The 20,434-nt window shown below is 50.5% G+C and overlaps 1 protein-coding gene across 1 annotated transcript in view; it reads left to right on the top strand.

Annotated features, from left to right (window-relative positions):
* The window catches only part of Ppp1r37 (protein phosphatase 1 regulatory subunit 37), a 41,858-nt gene extending 21,959 nt beyond the window's left edge, over window positions 1–19,899 (top strand). The window contains exons 3-14 of the mRNA XM_041653806.1: window positions 13,071–13,168; window positions 14,722–14,767; window positions 14,876–14,976; window positions 15,375–15,494; window positions 15,759–15,909; window positions 15,990–16,145; window positions 16,423–16,535; window positions 17,638–17,779; window positions 17,884–18,050; window positions 18,162–18,894; window positions 19,117–19,203; window positions 19,282–19,899. Of these exons, the coding sequence (XP_041509740.1) occupies window positions 13,071–13,168; window positions 14,722–14,767; window positions 14,876–14,976; window positions 15,375–15,494; window positions 15,759–15,909; window positions 15,990–16,145; window positions 16,423–16,535; window positions 17,638–17,779; window positions 17,884–18,050; window positions 18,162–18,894; window positions 19,117–19,199 (1,910 nt within the window). The 3' untranslated portion in view covers window positions 19,200–19,203; window positions 19,282–19,899. The remainder of the gene's footprint in view (window positions 1–13,070; window positions 13,169–14,721; window positions 14,768–14,875; window positions 14,977–15,374; window positions 15,495–15,758; window positions 15,910–15,989; window positions 16,146–16,422; window positions 16,536–17,637; window positions 17,780–17,883; window positions 18,051–18,161; window positions 18,895–19,116; window positions 19,204–19,281) is intronic.
* The last annotated feature ends 535 nt before the right edge of the window (window positions 19,900–20,434 follow it).

Genomic DNA, 20,434 nt, shown 5'->3' with positions numbered 1-20,434 from the left:
GTCACTGTCCACTTCTGACTACCTATTCTGGCAGGACTGCCATCTAGAAGTGAGAGGCCCCAGGCCACAGAAGCAAGAGGGGATGACAGGTTGCTCTGCACCCCCTTACTGAAGGTGGACAGGACCAGTGTCATTGCATGGAACCCTACAGGAGTAGTTAGGGCTGCCATGGACCTTAGATGACTGGCAACAGGGGTTTGGGGGCAGCGCGCAGATACAACCTCAGGTGCTGGCTACCTTTTTTGCTTTTGTTTTTTTGAGACAGGGTTTCTCTGTGTAGCTTTGGAGCCTGTCTTGGAACTTGCTTTGTAGACCAGGCTGGCCTTGAACTCACAAAACTCCACCTGCCTCTGCCTCCTGAGTGCTGGGACTAAAGGTGTGTACCTGGTTTTCATTGGCCTGAAATGTGACAAGTAGGCTAGGTCGGGTGGCCAGTGAGCCCTACTGTCTGCTTATCTCTGCCTCCCCAGCACTGGGATTACAAAGGCATGCTGCCATACCCAACATTTGGGGTTTGTGTGTGTGTGCGCACGCATGCACTGTGTTTGTGGAGCCTCAAGTTGACTCACCGAGTCAATCTCACTGACTCCAGCTAGTCCAGATGCCAGCTGGCAGCAGGGATGTACATCTCTGCTTCCTGAGTAAAGGATTACAAGTACCCGTCACATCTGTGCAGTTCCGTGTGAGTGCCATGATCCAGGTTCCGGCCCTAATGCTTGTGAGGCGAGCCATATCCAGCTCACCCCAGCTTTTTTTTTTTTTTTTTTTTTTTTTTTTTTTTTTTTTTGTTTTTCGAGACAGGGTTTCTCTGTGGTTTTGGAGCCTGTCCTGGAACTAGCTCTTGTAGACCAGGCTGGTCTCGAACTCACAGAGAGATCCGCCTGCCTCTGCCTCCCGAGTGCTGGGATTAAAGGCGAGCGCCACCACCGCCCGGCTTCACCCCAGCTTTTATTTATTTATTTATTTATTTATTTATTTATTTATTTATTTATGTATACAATAGTCTGTCTGTGTGTGTGTCTGCAGACCAGAAGAGGGCAGCAGCTCTCGTTACAGATGGTTGTGAGCCACCATGTGGTTGCCGGGAATTGAACTCAGGACCTTTGGAAGAGCAGGCAATGCTCTTAACCACTGAGCCATCTCTCCAGCCCCCCACCCCAGCTTTTTAACATTAGTCTAGAGATTGAGCCCAGGTCCTCGTGCTTGCCAGCAAGCATTTTACTGACTGAGCTGCTCCCCAGCCCTGCCCCCACCCAGACTTCGCACAAGTACATTAGTAGCTGACATGGGTGTGAGCTGTGTGTAGCTTGTGGCTCAGCCCTCTGTGTAGCAGCCAGTTCTAGGCATCCACATGTGTAGGGGGTGTGATGTTTTTGCCCCATTTTGCAGATGAGGGAAGGTTGCAGGCCATCCTGTCTCTAGGCAACTGAGCCCTCCAGAGCCTGTTACAGTTTTACCTCCTGGGGCCGTGCATCTACTTTGCTCATGGACAAAGTGAGGGATAGTTCCAATTCCAGGTCTGAATGGATGAGCCGCCCTGGGCTGCAGCCTACTCCTTATACTTGCATCCCTAGCCCTGCCCGCGACACCCTAATGTGAACCCTTGGGAGGCTAGCTCTCACCATCTGCTCCGCAGAGTAGTCTTTGGTCCTGCCATTCCTCTCTCCCTGGTGGTCACCCCTTGCCTATCTCCAGGTTGTCCCCTGTGCACCCTCAGCTACCCAGCCCTGGGTAAATATTTAAGGGTAAGCAATGGGTCTGTGAGGAGGGTTTCCGGGATGCAGTTGGGCTGGAGCAGGTGCTGTGAGCCTCTCCCTCTGTAGCCGGGAGCTGTTTGCTCTACTCTCCTGCCACCTGGTCACCGAAGTGTTTGGCCTTGAACTGTGAGGAGAGCTCACTGTCCAGAAAGGGAAGTGTGAGAGACAGGAATATGGGGGAAGGGATCAACAACAGCTCCATAGGCACATGAGAGGAAGATCTGAAGGAAGCCAACACATACACATGCTGGGATAGGTCATGTGACACTGTTGAACCCACCTGTGAGGGTCCCAGTGACTTTCCCAGCAATTTCACCTTCATCACCACTGCTAGGAAGCAGATACTGACTTGGAAGCATGGCCTGATGAGGACCTGATGTTTGCCTCTCAGCATTGCTGGTGGCCATTCCTGTGCCCCAGGAAGGAGGATCCTTTAGGCAGGGAAGCAAGCCATGGAGAGATAAGAACAAAAACCCTGTGCAGATTGACTTAGTCAACCTGGATCAGACTGTCAGCATATTTCAAACACAGTGCAATTTGGGAAAAGGTTTCCAGGCAACAACAGTCCAGTTTCAGGCGCACAGTAAAGCTTAAGTTTGACTACTTAGAAACTCCTTTGACAAAGGTCATGTGACCCTGAAGTCTACATAGACGTCTATAGTCCATGAGGGTTCCATAGCTAAAAGGCTTGCAATCCGGTGTGGTCTCTGATTGATAGCATGAAGGTCAGCAGGCTGTAGACTACGAGTGATGCCCCCCTCAGGATTGGTTCTATTAACTGGGATCTGGGGAGGGAGAGTCTGGGTAATCATTCTGGGGAATTTGGGTGAGATCTTCTATCAAAAGGAGGGTGAGGTCTGCCACCAGATAGCAAAAAGGCCGCTCCCAGCCTTCTGGGCAGGAGAACAGGTGTTTTATCTCCTTTTTGAGGGAGGCCCCTGCATGTTTAACATTCCTAGTTCAGTTCCCTAGTGCTCTGGGCACAAAGAACTGTGTGGCCAACCACACAGTGGTGGCCACTGAGAAAAAGCAAGGTTTATCTTTAATTTCTGTGTATGTGATTATGCGACCATATGCCATATGCGATGGTGTGCTTGTGGAGGCCAGAAGAGGACACTGAGTCCCTTGGAACTGGCATTATAAGCAATTATGGACCCATGTGTGCCCTGGGAATTGAAGTCTAGGCCTTTGAAAGAGCAGCAAATACTCTTAACCACTGAGCCATCTCTCTAGCTCCTAAATTATTTTAAATAACTTGAAAAATTAGAACAAGAGCCAGTCGTTGGTGGCGCACGCCTTTAATCCCAGCACTCGAGGTAGAGACAGGCGGATCTCTGTGAGTTCGAGGCCAGCCTGGTCTACAGAGTGAGTTCCATGACAGGCTCCAAAACTACACAGAGAAACCCTATCTTGGGGGGGAAAAAACTAAAACAAGGCACACAAGATGGCTTAGAGGGTAAAGTCATTTGCTGCCAAGCCCATTGACTTGAGTTTGATCCTCAAGACCTACCAGGTGGAAGGAGAAAACCAACTCTCTTTGGTTTTTCAAGGCAAGGTTTCTTTGTAGATTTGGAGATTGCCCTGGAACTAGGAAGGAGAGCAAGATGCTCCTGTTGAGGAAATGAAGCCCCTCCCCCGCTCAGGCCACACCTTATTTTGTCATGTCAGTCTGTGTGCAGGGGACTGGTCACCACAGTGGCCATGTGCAGCATCAATCATGATTGCACACAATAATGATAGAGCAGGTAGGCTTGCCTTCCTAGAGGAGATCCTGGGGTCTCTCATCTTCCGGAGCACCCAGTACTGGTGGAACCCAGTACTTGGGCAGGGCTGGGGAGCTTTTGGACAGGGTGGCAGCAGTGAGGCTGTAGAGGTGTCAGTGCTCCTGATGGTCGTTGTTGGTATCTGCTCTTGCTCTACCTTTACCCAGTCTAAGACACTGTTACTGGGGCTCATCCTCCATGGCACCTCAACAGCCATCATGCCATGAGTGATGGCCTCCTTGGTGCTGGTTGATGTGAACAGACATGGTGTGGTAAGTTACCTTTTCCGTTAGCCTGGGCAGGTGAGTCTTCAGTGTACACACAGGATCAGAGGCTCTGTACCCTGAACTGGCTTTACCAAATGAAAGGGTTACTACCTGTTTTCTCCAGTCTGCAGTCTGCCCAGCTTCTGATTGTTAGCCCACCCTGCAAGTAGAGGTAATAGCTCAACCTTCTCCCTTATAAGATGTAGTACCCAGGCGTGATGGCAGAATTAGGAGCCCAAGGCCAGCCTCAGAGGCGGTGGGTTCATGGCTACTGGTTTAAAAAAGTAATGGACAATCAGTATTGAAGAGTCAGAAGCCTGGGGTGGGAGTTAGAAGAGAGCCTCCCCACCAAGGACTTGCATCCTGGCCACAGCAGCCCTCCGCACTGCTCCACTTCCCTTTGTCCTTGGGGTTCCAGAAGTGGCCCATGCCAGGTTCCTATAGACCCAGCCCAGTGTATGTTAGGAAGCGGCTCTCTTTTGCTGGAGGCTGCGGATATCTCCTATTTGCAGTGCCACTGGCAGCCGTCCTGGCACTCCCAGAGGAGACAGCTCACAGGAGGCAAGTACAGTCTCAGCACTGCTGTTTTGAGACCCACCCAGCTGGGAGTGTTGCCATACTGTTCAGGACTTGCCCACTCTGTTCTTCTGTTCCCTCACTCTGCGGCAGGCGAGGAGCCCTGGTGTTTCTAACTCCCACTGCACACCTACTGAGGGCAGAGTGTGCAGGTGCTCCTGGGAGAGGCAGGGTGTGCTCTGTATGGCTAAGGGAAGCCAAGGCCGCGGGCAGAGAGCAGTCCCAGCCTGAAGGGCTTGCTGAGGAACCTGGGCCTCCACTGAGAATGGTGCCCTACTGCACCCCACCTTCCTCCCTCCCTCCCCTGGAGCCCCACCATGCGCCTCCCCTTTCTCTATCACATGTCAGACACTCTGCCAAGAGCCTGGCCTCTTGACAGCAGCTCTGGGCTGGGCACAGGAAGTTGGTTTTTCTGTTCTCCCTAGTTTACTGATGTGAAGTTGTTGATCCCACCAGGTGAGAATAAAACCACTATGACAGTTTTTGAGAAAAATTTGAAGCAAGGTGTTTTAAATACTGGCCAGGACAATGGACACTGGCCAGGTCCATACCCAGGATTTCCAGAGAATGGCACCAAATTACATTAATCAGAGGCTTATAAGGGCAAACCCCACTTTGTCCAGTCAGGGGCAAGCATACATCCTGATTACTCCTGCCTATGCACCTCCTGCTTGTGTGTGGTCAAGTACGTCCTGTGCAGTTGGTGCAATCAAGCTTGTTTGCAGAAGCAAAAAAGAAAAAAAATGTACAGGGCTTGTTATCTTACATGAACTACAGCCCCCAGTATTCCAGGAATTTATCCTTGGGCTAGTGGGGCTTACAGGTTAGAGGTGGGTATTTGTTTGTTTGTTTTATAGATCAATTAAACAGTAATTTAAACCTAAAACATAACGTTAGCTACCACAGTCTCCTTGACTAGCCAGGAATTCAAGTTAATCCTTCTGCCTCAGCTCCCCGCCCCCCCATGTCAGTGCTGGGAACCTAGACAAACCTGGTGGTACACACCTATAGTCCCAGGATTTAGGAGACTGAGGTGGGGGAATCACCTCTGTGTTTCTTGATAACTAGGGCGATATGAGTGAAAATGAGGATGTGATCACTGCCACGTGTGGTTGGAGAAGATGTGAGGGAGAATGCAGCCAGAGGTATCTGGAAGAGTCCAGACTGAACATGGCCAGCTGAAGAGACTGGCACTCTGGGAGGGAGAGGGACAGGAGAGGAAGAGGAGAGAGAACAAAGACTCTGAAGCTGGAGGGAGGGGGAAGCCCAGCCCTTGGAGAGGTTTAGGGTGGAGGTGTGGTGAGAAGTGCTGAAAGAAACCAGGTTTCTTTGGTACCTGACACTACATAGAGTGTCTTTTCTCTGTCACGCTTAATCCTGTCTGGCTAACCTTCCTAGGAAGCAGCCCCCTGTATTTCTTTCCAGAGATGACTAAACTACGGATGTGCCCAGTTGCTGGAGTTTGTAAATAAAGTTTCCCCCTCAAGACAGTTTCTCTGTGTAACAGTCCTGGCTCCTGGAACTTTGTTAACCAGGCTGGCCTCGAACTCAGAGATCCGCCTGTCTCTGCTTCTGCTGGGATTAAAGGCATGCGCCATCCTTTAAATGCCCAACCGTGAATACAGTTTTCTTTTTTACATATATAATTTATTTTTATTTTATTTGCATTCGTGTTTTGCTACATGTATGTCGGTGTGAGGATGTCAGATCTTGGAGTTACAGTTGTCAGCTGCCATGTGGGTGCTAGGACTTGAACCCAAGTTCTCTGGAAGAGCAGTCAGTGCTCTTAACCGCTGAGCCATCTCTCTAGCCCCATGAATACAGTTTTCATTTGAGCATAGAGTTCAGTTTTGCGCTGGGTGCTAGTGGCGCACGCCTTTAATCCCAGCACTCGGGAGGCAGAGGCAGGCAAATCTCTGTGAGTTCAAGGCCAGCCTAATCTACAAGAACTAGTTCCAGGACAGACTCCTCCAAAGCTACAGAGAAACCCTGTCTTAAAAAACCAAAAAAAAAAAAAAAAGCAGTTTTGCTCCATCTCTGAAGTGGAAGTGTTTGTGGAGTTGACCCAAGTGTTCACAGAGGGCGCTCTTAAGGCTGCTTGACATGGCTGTGTCCATGCGCATGTTCACCTGCTGCAGCAACAGTGTTCTACAAGCCTGGCCCTGCCACCTGGCTGGCAAGAAGCACTTCCTGGCGTAGATGCAGCTGGGCCTGAAGTTCAGGACTTTACCTCTCGGCCCTGGAAGTGGGCCTATTGGAACTGCCAAGGCTTCTATGGGCTCTTCCAGGCCTGCTCCTCAACTGTACCTCAGGCCACTTGGTAGCCACCAAAACCAAGCGTCACATGAGGTGGCCTCCTCTGTCCCCACAGAAGAAGAGTCCTCCCTAGAACCTCAGCAGTGCTGCTTTTGCTCCCTGCCTCTGCGGTTCCTCTCCACCGTGCCCCTCCCTCTGCCACCCCCATCCTGCAACAGGCCATTCTAAGGATTGCAACTGCCAGCTGCTGTGCGGTCCTCTGTTCCCCACTCTGAGGCCCCCACGGGGCTGGGGTTGGTGCCTGCTAAAGGAAGGGGAAGACCTGCTCTATTTGCCAGCTGGCCTCTTCCTCTTTGTTCCATAATAGCAACATAGTATCTACGTTGCCAAGTGTGGGGGCTCTCAGGGTGGTGTCCGGGGATCACCTCTGGGCTCATTAATACCCAGCCAGACCCTAACTGAGACCTCCCAGGTGAGATAGCACTTTCTGAGCCTGCCTCCAGATCTCCTTGTCCATGGTAGGGACCAGGGACCAGGGACCAGGGAGGTTGTTCCTTGTTCCCAGTAAAGACAGCATGGAGTTAGGGTGCAGGTTAGTGAGTAGCCCTGCTTCTGGGCTGTGTGCACTCCACCTTCAGTATTATTCTCTGGTGGGAACCCTTACAGGATGCCCATTTCCTACCAGCTCCCAGCTGCTAGGGATGGCTTGAGATGCTGCTGCCCCCTTGTGCCAGGCTGATCCTGCATTCCATCCACATCCTTGCACCTGTATACAAGTGAGCTCAACCCTCCTGGTGGTGTCACCTGATGCTTGGCATCAGATTTCTCAGTGTCTCTGTGAGAGCCACAGCAGCCTGTCCCCAGGGTGAGGTGGGCCCCAAGACTGAGGCCCTACTTGCCAGCCGTGCTGCATGTTCTCTTATGGAACTCAGGTCTGTCCCTGGTGACTCCTCCTTGAGTGACAGATTTGTACCCATACCCACCCACCTCCATTGCTGAGGCAGTGAAACGATGGGGCTGCCTTCGTGTTTCAGAGGCTTGCTTCTTCTGGCTTAGTGACTAGGCAGATGCCCTACACTCTGGCGGGCTTCCTGTATAAGTTGGAGTTGAAAGTGTACCTGTCTCTGGGATCAGTTCCAGGCCTTCTCTGAAGCTTTTGGAACCTGTCCGGGAACTCACTCTGGCCTCATACTCACAGAGATCCGCCTGCCTCTGCCTCCCAAGTGCCCGCCTGATTTTTTTTTTTTTTTGGTTTTTTCGAGACAGGGTTTCTCTGTAGCTTTGGTGCCTGTCCCAGAACTAGCTCTTGTAGACCAGGCTGGCCTTGAACTCCCAGAGATCCACCTGCCTCTGCCTCCCGAGTGCTGGGATTAAAGGTGTGCGCCACCACCGCCCGGCGCCCGCCTGATTTTTATTTTGAGTCAGGGGCTCACCATGTTGTCCAGGCTGTCCTTGAGTTATATGCCTGTGTCCCCATTCCAGGCTGCGCTGTCAGTCTTCTTGTTGACTAGACAAGACTGAGAATTGCAATTGCGATAACAAAGTAGCCCATATTAGCTTAAGTCCACTTCACCCTAGCTAATGTCACTGGCCTGGACCTGTGGCCTTTGATTGAACCAAGTGTCTATTTGGAGACACTACTGGTTCCCTCTGGTAAACCCTGGGACTCCTGAGATCTTTGAGATAGGGTTTCTCTGTAGCTTTGGAGCCTGTCCTGGAACTAGCTCTCTTTCTTTTTTTTTTTTTTTTTAAGATATACAACATTCTGTCTGCATGTGCCAGATCTCATTTCAGATGGTTGTGAGCCACTATATGGTTGCTGGGAATTGAACTCAGGACCTCTGGAAGAGCAGCCAGTGCTCTTAACCACTGAGCCATCTCTCCAGTCTCCTGGAACTAGCCCTTGTAGACCATCTTGGCCTTGAACTCACAGAGATCTACCTGCCTCTGCCTCCAGAGTGCTGGGATTAAAGCCATGCTTCACCACCATCAGAGGGATCTTTAGAGACAAAATACTAAATAGATTTTTAAAAGATGCCAATTAGATACAAGTAACCACCTTTTAAAATTGTCACCTGCTGTTTGTGCTTCTCTTCATGGTCACCTCAATAGCCCGGTGGAAATGGCTGTAATTGATTTTGTTGCAAAGTTGTGTGAGCTCCCCAAATATTCAAGTATGTATGTGATATGAGAACATTTGTTGTTTCATGTTTTGTGGGGTTCATGGGGTACTGGAGATGTAAAATAGGACTTTTTGTAAACTTTCTACCACTGAGCCACACCTCACAGCCCCTCAGTGACGGATTCTAGGCAGGGGCTCTATTAGTGAACTATATATTTAGCTTACTTTTTTATTGTAATTTAAGACAGAGTCCCACTAAGTTGCCGAAGCTAGCCTCTGTAGCCCAAGCTGCCTTTAAACCTTGGGTCCTTCTGCCTCAGCTCCCAAGTAGCTGCAATGCCTGGCTTAAATGTATTTTTCTAAAACATTCAGAAGCAAAAAAATCTGGGCAGACAGAAATGTAGATGGAAGTTTCTGTCTCATCGGCAGCTCCCAAGTAAACACACTGAGGCATAAATTAATTACAAATGCTCAGCCAGTAGCTTAGGCTTATTACTAACTAGCTCTTACATTTTAAGTTAACCAATATTCCTTATTTACACTCTGTCACAAGGTGGTACCTTTATTAACATGGCATGTTCATCTCCTGTCCCTCTGCATCTAGCTGGCCACTCTAGACTCCACCCTTCTTGTTCCCATCCTCAGTTTAGCTCTGTTCAGCTATTGACCAGTCAGCTTGTTTATTAAATCAATCACAGTGACATATATTCACACAGTGTAAAGGAATATTCCCCAGTGTTCCCCCCTTTTTGTCTAAATAAAAAAGGAAAGTTTAGCATAGTAAAATTATATACAACAAAGCAGTTATTAAGTAAGAATTAAAACTACAATATCTAGTCCATTTGCATTTGGGGAAAATATTTTATTATATAATAATATATTGTCTTTGTGACTCTGAAGTTTTATACCTAACTTATCTTCTATCATAATTAAGGAAAACTTTATAGTTAGAGTTTTTCTTAGTCACTTCTAGTCTTTATCTCCAGAAGGGTGAAATGTTATCCAACAACAGGGACATGGACAGTCACCCTAGGTTTTTTATAATGTTGGGGCATCTAACTTTGGCCTATGGGTTAAACAGTTTTTTGAGAAACAGGGAATTTTGAAGGGCTGTCCTACCTGGGCTTGGCAAAGTCTGGCAGTCATGTTCTTTTGCATCCTGCTGGGCTAGTTTGAACAGTATACTGTCAGTAATTGAGGGAAGGGCAATTTCTTGCCCAAATGGGTAGCTTTTGCCACCAAGAAAGCAAACTCCATATGGAGTTTTTTGATACCCATTATCTTCTCTGAAGTAAATTGGTGCTGCCAGGAGCAGATGTGTCTCATTGTCAAGAAAAGTATTATGTTATTAAAACATTATAGATGCCATATTTTATAGATCTGAGTGTTTGAAGACCATCGATCTAAATATATCTGTTTAGCCTTGAAAACATATCTAACATTACTATAAGTTTGACTATTATAGATGATTAACTATTAATCTGTACTTCCTAATTATACATTATACATTTATGAGCCGCATAAACACAATACTGTAAACAAGAGTAGAAACATATGTACAGTGTAACAAAATTAGCCTTAAATTTGTATCTATAAACCAAAATCTATGCCAGTGTAAAATATTGAGATTAGTTAACTTTTTTTGCTTATAAGTAGATTTAATAATCTACCCTTTTATCCTTTCAATATTCCCCTTTTTCTCCTCAGAACAAGATTATTGAATCTAACTTGCTTGAGCAGCTTTTTTTCCTGACTATTACCAATAACAACTTGTAACCAACCCCTCTTAAATAATAATAGCATCTATATATGGGCATAGTTCTCTGGACTATTTTCTGTTATCTGTGGCCACTGTTATATTTGAGGGACCCTGAGAAAATTGAGGATTATGGTTCAGTCCTGACTGGAGTTTTCTGTGAGGCTGTATCATCTCAGCCAACAGCCTTGAAACTGTTCTGGATGCAGAATTTTGAGGAGACCGAAACAGAGGCATTTTGAAGTACTGGGTTGCCTGGACCATCTATTTTCATTGGTGTTTGGTTCCTTTGTTCAAAAAATACATAAAGTTTTAAAGGTAACATACGATATAAATATAGATTGCATTGTACACATGTTAGCCAAAGATGATTTTTTTTCTTATGTGTTTGAGCAGTAAAATATACATCACATGTCTTGTAGTTCTTTTAAGTTTTTTCTTTATATCTGTAACCAGGATTTCAGGAGGTCTTTAACTTGGAATGAATCCTACAGCCTCTCATTTCCTGTGGAAATAAAAGCATAACATCTTCCCTAAAGTAACATATCTTTTGATATAATTTTTTAAATTTTTTTATTGCTTTATAAATAATACCATTCAAAATAAATAAATAAATAAATAAATAATACCATTCAAAATTTCCACTTCCTCCCCTCCTCCCATTTTTTCTCCCGCTCCCCCACTCACCCTCCCCCCTCCCTCCTCTATCCAGGCTTAGGAAGGTGTGCATCCAAATAGACTAGAATCCCAAAAAGCCAGTACATGCAGTAGAGACAAATCCCAGTGCCATTATCATTGGCTTCTCAGTCTGCCCCAAATGTCAGCCACATTCAGAGGGTCCAGTTTGATCTCATGCTTGTTCAGTCCCAGTCCAGCTGGCTTTGGTGAGCTCCCATTAGTTCAGGCACACTGTCTCAGTGGGTGGACCAACCCCTCGTGGTCCTGACTTCCTTGCTCATATTCTCCCTCCTTTTGCTCTTCAACTGGACCTTGGGAGCTCAGACCAGTGCTCTGATGTGGGTCTCGGTCTCTATCTCCATCTGTCGCTGGACCGAAGGTTCTATGGTGATATTCAAGATAGTCATCAGTCTGACTATGAGACAAGGCCAGTTCAGGCACCCTCTCCTCCACTGCCCAGGGTCTTAGCTGGGGACATCCCTGTGGACACCTGGGAACCCCTCTAGAGCCAAGCCTCTTGCCAACCCCAAAATGGCTCCCTTAATTAAGATATATTCTTCCAGCCGGGCGATGGTGGCGCACGCCTTTAATCCCAGCACTCGGGAGGCAGAGGCAGGCGGATCTCTGTGAGTTCGAGACCAGCCTGGTCTACAGAGCTAGTTCCAGGACAGGCTCCAAAGCCACAGAGAAACCCTGTCTCGAAAAACCAAAAAAAAAAAAAAAAAAAAAAAAAAAAAAAAGATATATTCTTCCCTGCTCTCATATCCGTCCTTAAATTTTTAAGTCAAGACATTTTTAAAATATATAGGTTGGTTTAATCTGGCAGTTTTCATAATCAAATGTGCCTTAGTTGCTCCTGTTTCTTTAGTAGCATTCTAAAAAAATCAGAGAAACCCTGTCTTGAAAAACAAAACAAAAAAATTTTTTTTTGTTTTTCGAAACAGTTTCTATGCATAGTCCTGGCTGTTCTGGAACTAGCCTGTAGACCAGACTGGCCTCGAACTCACAGAGATCCACCTGCCTCTGCCTCCTGAGTGCTAGGATTAAAGGCGTGCACCATCACCGCCTGACTCTAAAACAAACCTTTTAAAATAATTTTTTAAACAATTATTTATATTGTTTTGGGGGTGTCACTTGTACCCGGCACATATGTGAAGCTGGAAGACAACCTGGGAGAGCTGGTTCTCTTCTTCCACCATGTAGGTTCCAGGGATCCGCTCAGGTTGTTAGACCACCCACCGTGTGGGTTAGTCTGAGGAAAAGAGTTTTGATGAGAGATCACCAGATCAAGTGGAGCTGTGTTCATGTCTGGGGGTTTCTTGATTGTCACTTGAGGTAGGATGGGAAGTCCATGCTGAATGTGTACATGGTTTATGGACTGAGCGAGCCCTGAGATGTGTTGTAAAGCAGGAGGAAGCTAGCAGGCAGCATAGGTCCATCTACCTCTCTCTCCCCGACTCCGGGTGCGGAGTGAGCAGTTGTCAAGAGTTCCTGCCTGTGTGACATTGTTGCAGTAAAGGATTATAACCTGTAGCTGAGGCCAAGAATAACCCCAGGGGTGCTTTTGGTCAGGATGTTTGTCACGAAAATGAAACTAGAGCACCCACTGAGCCAAATCCCTAAGCCTGGCCTTGTGCTGGCATTGCTGGGGACCTGGTGGTGGCCGTGCCCAGCTACCATGTGGTAGGGGAGGGGTTTTAAGCAAAAGTCTTGAGCTGTTTATGTTTCTATGACTGCCTGACAGCCCAGCACCTTGTAGAGGGCCGTGCTAGTTTGTGTGTGATGCCCATGACCCGGAGCTCTGTCATGTTGCTGTTGGGAAGGAGGGATGGATGGAAGGCCCTGCAAGGCAGCAAGCAAGGGCTGTGGAATCTGAGCCTGCTCCTTTGCCCACAGCCCAAAACGTGACCGTGGATGAAGTGATCAATGCCTACAGGCAGGCCTGCCAGAAGCTGAACTGCCGACAGATCCCCAAGCTCCTCAGGCAGCTGCAGGTATGAGGGATGGGGACACTCACCAGCACCTGTGCATGCTCGCATGCATGTGTGTTTGTGAGTGTGTAGGTAGCACAGCCCTGGGGTCTGCTCAGCCTGCTCCCCAGCCAGGGCCTGTGTAAGCACAGCTGTAGAAATCCTTCGTTTAGCTGTGAAATTAGCAAGGATCCAGAATCACATTAAGTGATAACCTCTGGCTCTGTTAGCCCCAAAGAAATTCTGTCCTCAGAAAAAAGTCATCTTGTCAATTTATTCAAATCTGAACTCCAAAATTCATTCCTAAAAGTGTGAATTCTAAGGTGAGCAAGCATCAGTCTGGGTTCCATATTGAGGTCTGACTCAACAAACAATAAAACAGCAAAAACCCAAATTTGGACCTCAGAAGTGATATGCACTCCCCACTGTTTAGGAAGCTAACATAAACCATAAACCAGCATTGCCCATCATCCCAGCACCTAGAGGGTGAAGGCAGGAAGATGGAGTTCAGGGTCATCCTCAGCTACTGAGTGTGAGGTTAACCTGGACTATATGAGACCCTGTCGATCTGAGTGTGACCAGCTGGAGCCCACATAGTAGATAGAGGAAGAGGACTAAATTTTTCTTGTGTGCACAGTGATGTGTGCGTGCACACATGCGCACACCTGAAAAAGAGTTTAAATATAGACATGGAAAGCAAAATTGACTTCTCATTTCTTCCCTTTCCCCCTAGTCCTAGGAGGCTCCTATCCTCAGCCCGTTAGAGAATTTGTAGAAGAGATTGCTTGCTCAGAAGTGCTGGCACCAAGCACTGTCTGAGTTAGTGTGAATGTGGGCAAACTCTGCCTGTAGCTTTCTGCTCTATGTCCACCTCTGGGCCCCATCTCTACACAGGGTCCTTTGGGGTGCCTGGGTCAATGTTCTGTCTGTGTTCCTGGACTCTGTCTGTTCTGCAGTTAGCAGAGTGGGGGCTTGTGCCTCTCAGGGAAAGAGCCACTCTGTGTGGCATCTGAGGCAAGGATGAGGGCTGACTGGACCTCCACCTTACTGGCCAAGTATGTTGTCACGCCAGCCTTAGCCTGTCTGTCCTGGGGCTTTGTCATAGTGCTCAACCCTGGAGTGACAGTGAAGCCCAGAGACTGGCACCTGACATGTCTGTGGGTTAGATGTGCCCTACAGGAAGGGGCAGGAAAAACAATTGAGCCAGTGCTATTTTGTCTTTAGCTGAGAGCCACAGTGTGACTGTCAGCCTGCCCATCTCAGTTCCTTGGGACAGACTTCCCTGAGTCTGGACATCTCTCCAGTGATGATGGATACCCTCACCCTCAGTTCATCAACTGGAGTGCTGGGACTGCGGCTCCCTGGCTCCAGGCAGATTTATCTCATGCCCTGTGTGCTCAGAACCAGCTCCTGTTCTCCTCTGGGCCTTTGTCCAGCTGCCCTGCCCAATCCTATTTTAGATACTATCTCACTGAAGGGCATGGCAGAGCCCATTGAGCTTGACTGCCCCACTGGCAGACTACCCCAGTTGCTGGGATGTCTTACCTGCCTTGACCAGCCCCATCCTGCTTTCTTAGGAGTTCACGGACCTTGAGCAACGCATCAATTGCCTGGATCTAAAAGGTGTGTATCCCCAGGGAGAACAGAGTGCCCAAGGGATCGGTGGCTTCTGCAGGAGATAGACTGGTGGTAGTGTGGACTCTCCACATAAAGGTACCTGTTCCTTCCCAGGGGAGAAGCTTGACTACAAGACCTGTGAGGCTCTGGAGGAGGTCTTTAAGAGGCTGCAGTTCAAGGTTGTGGACCTGGAGCAGACCAACTTGGATGAAGATGTAAGAATCCTGCTGCCACTAGGCTCCTAGACTCTCTTGAGGCTTGGGTAGGGAAGAGGGCAAGGACAGGGCCTCATGAAGAACAGAAGGGGTATCTGATGTAACCAGGGTGATCCCGAGGCCCTGAAGGTGAGGCCTGTGGAGCTGAGTGAGGGGCAAAGGTGGCCACCAGGAGCTTTCCTGGCTGTCACGCTGCAGGGCTGAGAGGTACCTGGAGAGTTGCAGCCTCTGAGGGCTGCGTGTTCCTGAATGATGTAGAAGATCTCCACCCTCCCGGGTCATCTAGGGTGTATCTGTCATTCTGGGGCTCTGGCCTGCCCAGCACTCCTCCTATGGCACAGTCCATGTGTTTCCCTTGGCCATCTGACCTGAGGCCAAGCCCACATGTCTATCCCTAGGGTGCCTCAGCCCTCTTTGACATGATTGAGTACTACGAGTCGGCCACCCACCTCAACATCTCTTTCAACAAGCACATTGGCACCCGGGGTTGGCAGGCTGCTGCTCACATGATGCGCAAGGTAGGTACCTCACAGGCTGGTAGGAAACAATGTGGGGAGGTACCTACCCTAGGCCCATCTCTCCTGCTTTCCTACTCCTCCCTAGCATGACTCTTGAAAAGTGGCCTTGTCGCCAGCCCTTGTTTACTCCTTTTTGCAAAGACTGGGGCAGGAAGGAAGTGGAACTGTTGGGAAGGAGGGTCCCCGCAACAGGAATCAGGGAACTCAGACACAGGTGCTAACTGTGACTACTAAATGACCCATTTCCTGACTCGTCCCCACCAGACAAGCTGCCTGCAATACCTAGACGCCCGCAACACACCCCTGCTGGACCACTCTGCACCCTTTGTGGCCCGTGCCCTGCGCATCCGCAGCAGCCTGGCAGTGCTGCACCTAGAAAATGCTAGCCTGTCCGGGCGGCCCCTCATGCTGCTGGGTAAGTCTGTGTCCACAGGCCTGCCGCTGGACAGGTGACCCAGGGCAAGGGCTGGCCACTCACTCCCACCCACTCCCCAGCCACAGCTCTGAAGATGAACATGAACCTACGAGAGCTGTACTTGGCAGACAATAAGCTCAACGGCCTGCAGGACTCAGCCCAGCTGGGCAACTTGCTCAAGTTCAACTGCTCCCTGCAAATCCTGGACCTGCGCAACAACCACGTGCTAGACTCAGGTGCGCCTGTCCACACTGTTGCCTAGCACCTTCTGTGTCCAGCCCTGTGCTTGGGGGTTGGAGATGCTGGGCACAGGTGTGGCCTGTCCCAGAACTGCCTCCCAGGCTCACAGCTGACAGGGCAGACAGATGTGCCTCTGACAGTGACAGCCCTGATAGGGAGCCTGCACAGGAGAATCTCAACCTAAGGATCAAGAGTCCTCTGGGTCTCACTGGTACAGCGTGAGCAGAGATGCTCTCCAGGGTGGAAGAGGTGCTAACCGCCTATATCCCCTAGGTCTGGCCTACATCTGCGAGGGTCTTAAGGAGCAGAGGAAGGGTCTGGTGACCCTGGTGCTGTGGAACAACCAGCTCACGCACACAGGCATGGCCTTCTTGGGCATGGCGCTGGTGAGTCCAGGGGCCCTGTTCATTGGCCCCATCCTACCTGGCCCCAGTACATGTTTTATTTTTAATTTTTTTACTACATTTATTTCTTTGTGTGTGTATATGTGCTTGCACGTGGAGGTTGGAAGACAGCTTACAGGAGTCAGTTTTCTCCTACCTTGTATACATATCTCAGGTATAGAACTTGGATCTTTGGGCTGGCTAGCTAGCCCTGGGCTGTTTTTTTCTTTTCTTTCTTTCTCTCTCTCTCTCCTTTTCTTTCTCTTCTTTTTCTCTTTTTCTTTCTTTTTTTTTTCTCTCCCCTTCCTCCTGCCTACTCCCAAAACAGGGTATCTCTGTAGACTAGTCTGGCCTAGAACTCAGAGATCCACTTGCCTCTGCCTCTGAGTGCTGGGATTAAAGGCGTGCGCCACCTTGCCCAGCTGGGCCCTGTTTCTTTTATTGGCTTTTTGTAGCAAACTACGCAGGACAATGCTTTGCACAAACTGAATATGTTGACCTAACGGGAAGCAATATGTTTTTAGTTTTTCTTTCCTTTTCTTTTCTTTTCTCCTTTTTTTTTTGTTTTGTTTTGTTTTGTTTGTTTTTTTCAAGACAGGGTTTTCAGTAGCTATGGAGCCTGTCCTGGAACTTGCTCTGTAGACCATGTTGGCCTCAAATTCACAGAGATCCGCCTGCCTCTGCCTCCTGAGTGCTGGGATTAAAGGTGTGTGCCATCACCTCTCGGCAAGTTTTTAGTCTTTTTATTATCACATAATATATAAAATCATTCAAGCAGATACTAGAGGAGGGGCGCTTTTGTGCCCAGTGCCCAGGTTCCCTCCTACAAAAAGGCTGTCTTTCAGGGTCCTAAAGCCATTCAGAGACAGGCTATGGGTATGGGGGCCACCTGGACTCTGGTAGGGAGTGGGCAGTATGGGCTTTGGGGGGACCCGGAATGGGAAGGGTTTGAGTTTCCCAGACCTGTGGTAGGACTGTGCTCTGAGAGGCAAAGCAAGCGGAGAAAAGGATGCGAGCCTGGGCTCCTTTCCTGGCTCCTGTCCTGACACACCTTTCTGGCCTTTCCTCCATCATGGCCCTCCCTCACCCTCCCTGTCCCTTCCAGCCGCACACACAGAGTCTGGAGACACTGAACCTGGGCCACAACCCCATTGGGAATGAGGGTGTGCGCAACCTCAAGAACGGACTCATCAGCAATAGGAGCGTGCTGCGCCTTGGCCTGGCCTCAACCAAGCTCACATGCGAGGGTAGGATGCGGGCCAGGCGCGCAGGGGCCAGCGGGGCTCGACAGGGCGGCCGGCCAGCGGCCAGGCGTGGGGCCCATGGCCAGCCCCTGCGGTCCCCCTCCCAGGCGCCGTGGCCGTGGCAGAGTTCATCGCCGAGAGCCCCCGCCTCCTGAGACTGGACCTCCGGGAGAACGAGATCAAGACAGGCGGGCTCATGGCACTGTCCTTGGCCCTCAAGGTGAACCACTCCCTGCTTCGCCTGGACCTGGACCGAGAGCCCAAGAAGGAGGCGGTGAGGGTGCTTGCTTTGTACCAGTGCTGTCTTGGGCAGGGCAGGTGGGAGGGTAAGTGAACCAGGGTGGGACAGAGGCCACACAGAGCCCTAGCAGGCCGGGTCCCACAGGTGAAGAGCTTCATCGAGACGCAAAAGGCACTGCTGGCTGAGATCCAGAACGGCTGCAAGCGCAACTTCGTGCTGGTGCGAGAGCAGGAGGAGAAGCAGCAACTGCAGCCATCGGCCTCCATGCCTGAGATCACCATCACTGCACCCCACCCCCTGGAAGAGCCTGGGGACCTGCCAGCCATGGGGGCGCAGAATGGGGCCCCTAGCCCCGGACCTGGCCCTGACTCAGACTCGGACTCAGACTCTGACCAGGAGGAAGAAGAGGAAAAGCAACAGGACCAGCAGAGGAACGAGGGTGGCGCTGACCAGAGCCCCTCAGCCCCCTGCCCTGCCCTTGTACCCTCCACGGACTCCCTAGGCCCTGGGGCTAAGAGCCCCCCAGGCAGCCCCTCCTCCCCCACTGAGCAGCGTATTTCTGTCTCCAGCCCAGGCCGAGGCCACAAGGTGTTTGTGGTCACCCGGGTGGAGAGTCCACCTGAGAGGCCAGAGCCCCCTGTTCCTCCCACCTTTGTCTCCTCTCCTCCACCCTCTCCTCCCTCCCCACCTGCCTCTCCACCATCTCAGACCATGGACATCCAGCACCCAGAGTCATCAGAGGCTCAGCCCCCACCGGAGCCATTTCAGGCAGGGCAGCCTCTTCCCAACGGCCTGAAGCCTGAGTTTGCCCTGGCACTGCCCCCAGAACCACCCCCAGGGCTGGAGACAAAGGGGGGCAGCTGCAGCCTGGAGCACGGTAAGAAGAGTGAGAGGCGGAGGATAGGCCATCAAGAAACACTACCCATGGGTTGGCTTCAGCTTCCCTTTCTTCGGAATGGCCCGTAAAGGGATAGGACAAAGAATTTGTCCACTCCTACCCTGGGCCCCAGAGGTCTCCCTGGGGTGGGGACTGTGTGGTCTGGAGGGGCAAGGCTGTGCCCCACCTGCCTCTGAGGGAGCTGCCACCTCCTGCCTACAGCACTGAGCCGCCCCCAGGGTGCCAGCAAGCTGGAGGAACTGCTATTAGAGGCCAGTCAGGAGGCCCCACGGGACACACTGTGACACTGTAAGTAGGTGACGTCTGTGGGAATGGGGAGGAAGAGCTAGGAGCCTGTTCTGACCATCCCCACCTCTGTTCCCCTAGTTCTTTTGTTCCGGCTGATCTGTGATGAGCTGAAGCCATCCCCAAGGATCTGCTGACTCCCCGCTTGGTCCCCTAGGAAACCAGGCGGGGTATCTCAGGCCTGGCTACAAGGAACACTACAGCCACAAGGGGCACAGGGCTGGGAGTGGCTTTCCGGACTCGAGCACGTATTTATGTGTCTGCAGCTCCCCAGCTTGGGGCTGGAGTGGACTGGAAGAAGAGGACAGGAGGAGCTCTCCAGGGTCACTGGCCATAAGGCTGCCCCAGTCCTAGATGGCCCACTGACCAGCCTGCCCTGGGGGAGGGGTAGGAGGCAGGGCAGATGTAGGATGGCCTTCTGGCCCCTTTCAGGACCTGGCTGGTGAGTGTGGTGGTGGAGTTTGCTAGCCCCTGTGGGGTGGGGCCAGCTGACAGGAACAGAGCTTTCTTTCTTAAGTGCAATAAACTCTATCAGGGAGCTGGGCACGCAGCAGTGGAGTTCGGGGACCCTGCGCCCTGGCAGGCACTACAACAGTGGGCAGTGGGTAGGTGGATGGGTGTGGGTGAGGGTGGACTGGGCTGGGCCACTCCTGTTGGTGCAGCTGTCACACCTTTTCTAATAAACGGGAGCTGGGTTCACCATCTGCCTCTGCTTCGTGCTGGGCTCTGCTGCCCTGCAGGCGGGAAACAGGGTGGGTGGTCACAGAGTCTCTGCTGGCTTGGTGCTGGTGTCCCCAAAGGAAACCCAGAAGGCTGGACAGACCTCCCCACTTCCTCTTATCCATCCACACCTCAAGCAGCACATTAAGGCCGCTCATTCTCTCCCCCGCTTGCAGCCAGCCTGGAGGTTCCCAAGGTGTCAGGTGAAGGTGTTTCTGTGGCTGAGATAGCAGGTCCAGCCTGTCCTTTCTTGGCTCCATCTGTTGCGGGAGGGGGTGCACACAGGGCCTGTGAACAGCCTGCTCTGTCACTAGCACTTGCCTGGCTTGTGGACCATCTTTAGGAGAGCTTTTCCCCTGCAGAACACCAGAGCACTGCTGGGTCCGTGACACAGGCTTGTCAGCCCTGCCACCAAAGATTCTGAGAAGGGAGGTCGCAGTTCAGGCCACCCTGGGTGACCTAGAAAGTGAAGAGTGTTTTAACTTAGTGGAATACTGTTTTCTTATTTTTATAT

This window comes from Microtus oregoni, unplaced genomic scaffold (genome assembly GCF_018167655.1).
Source record: "Microtus oregoni isolate MIOR12 unplaced genomic scaffold, Mior012 000006F_ref0000085, whole genome shotgun sequence".
Taxonomy (NCBI): domain Eukaryota; kingdom Metazoa; phylum Chordata; class Mammalia; order Rodentia; family Cricetidae; genus Microtus; species Microtus oregoni.
The sequence above is the reverse complement of the archived record's forward strand: the minus strand, read 5'-3'. Positions and strand labels throughout refer to the sequence as shown.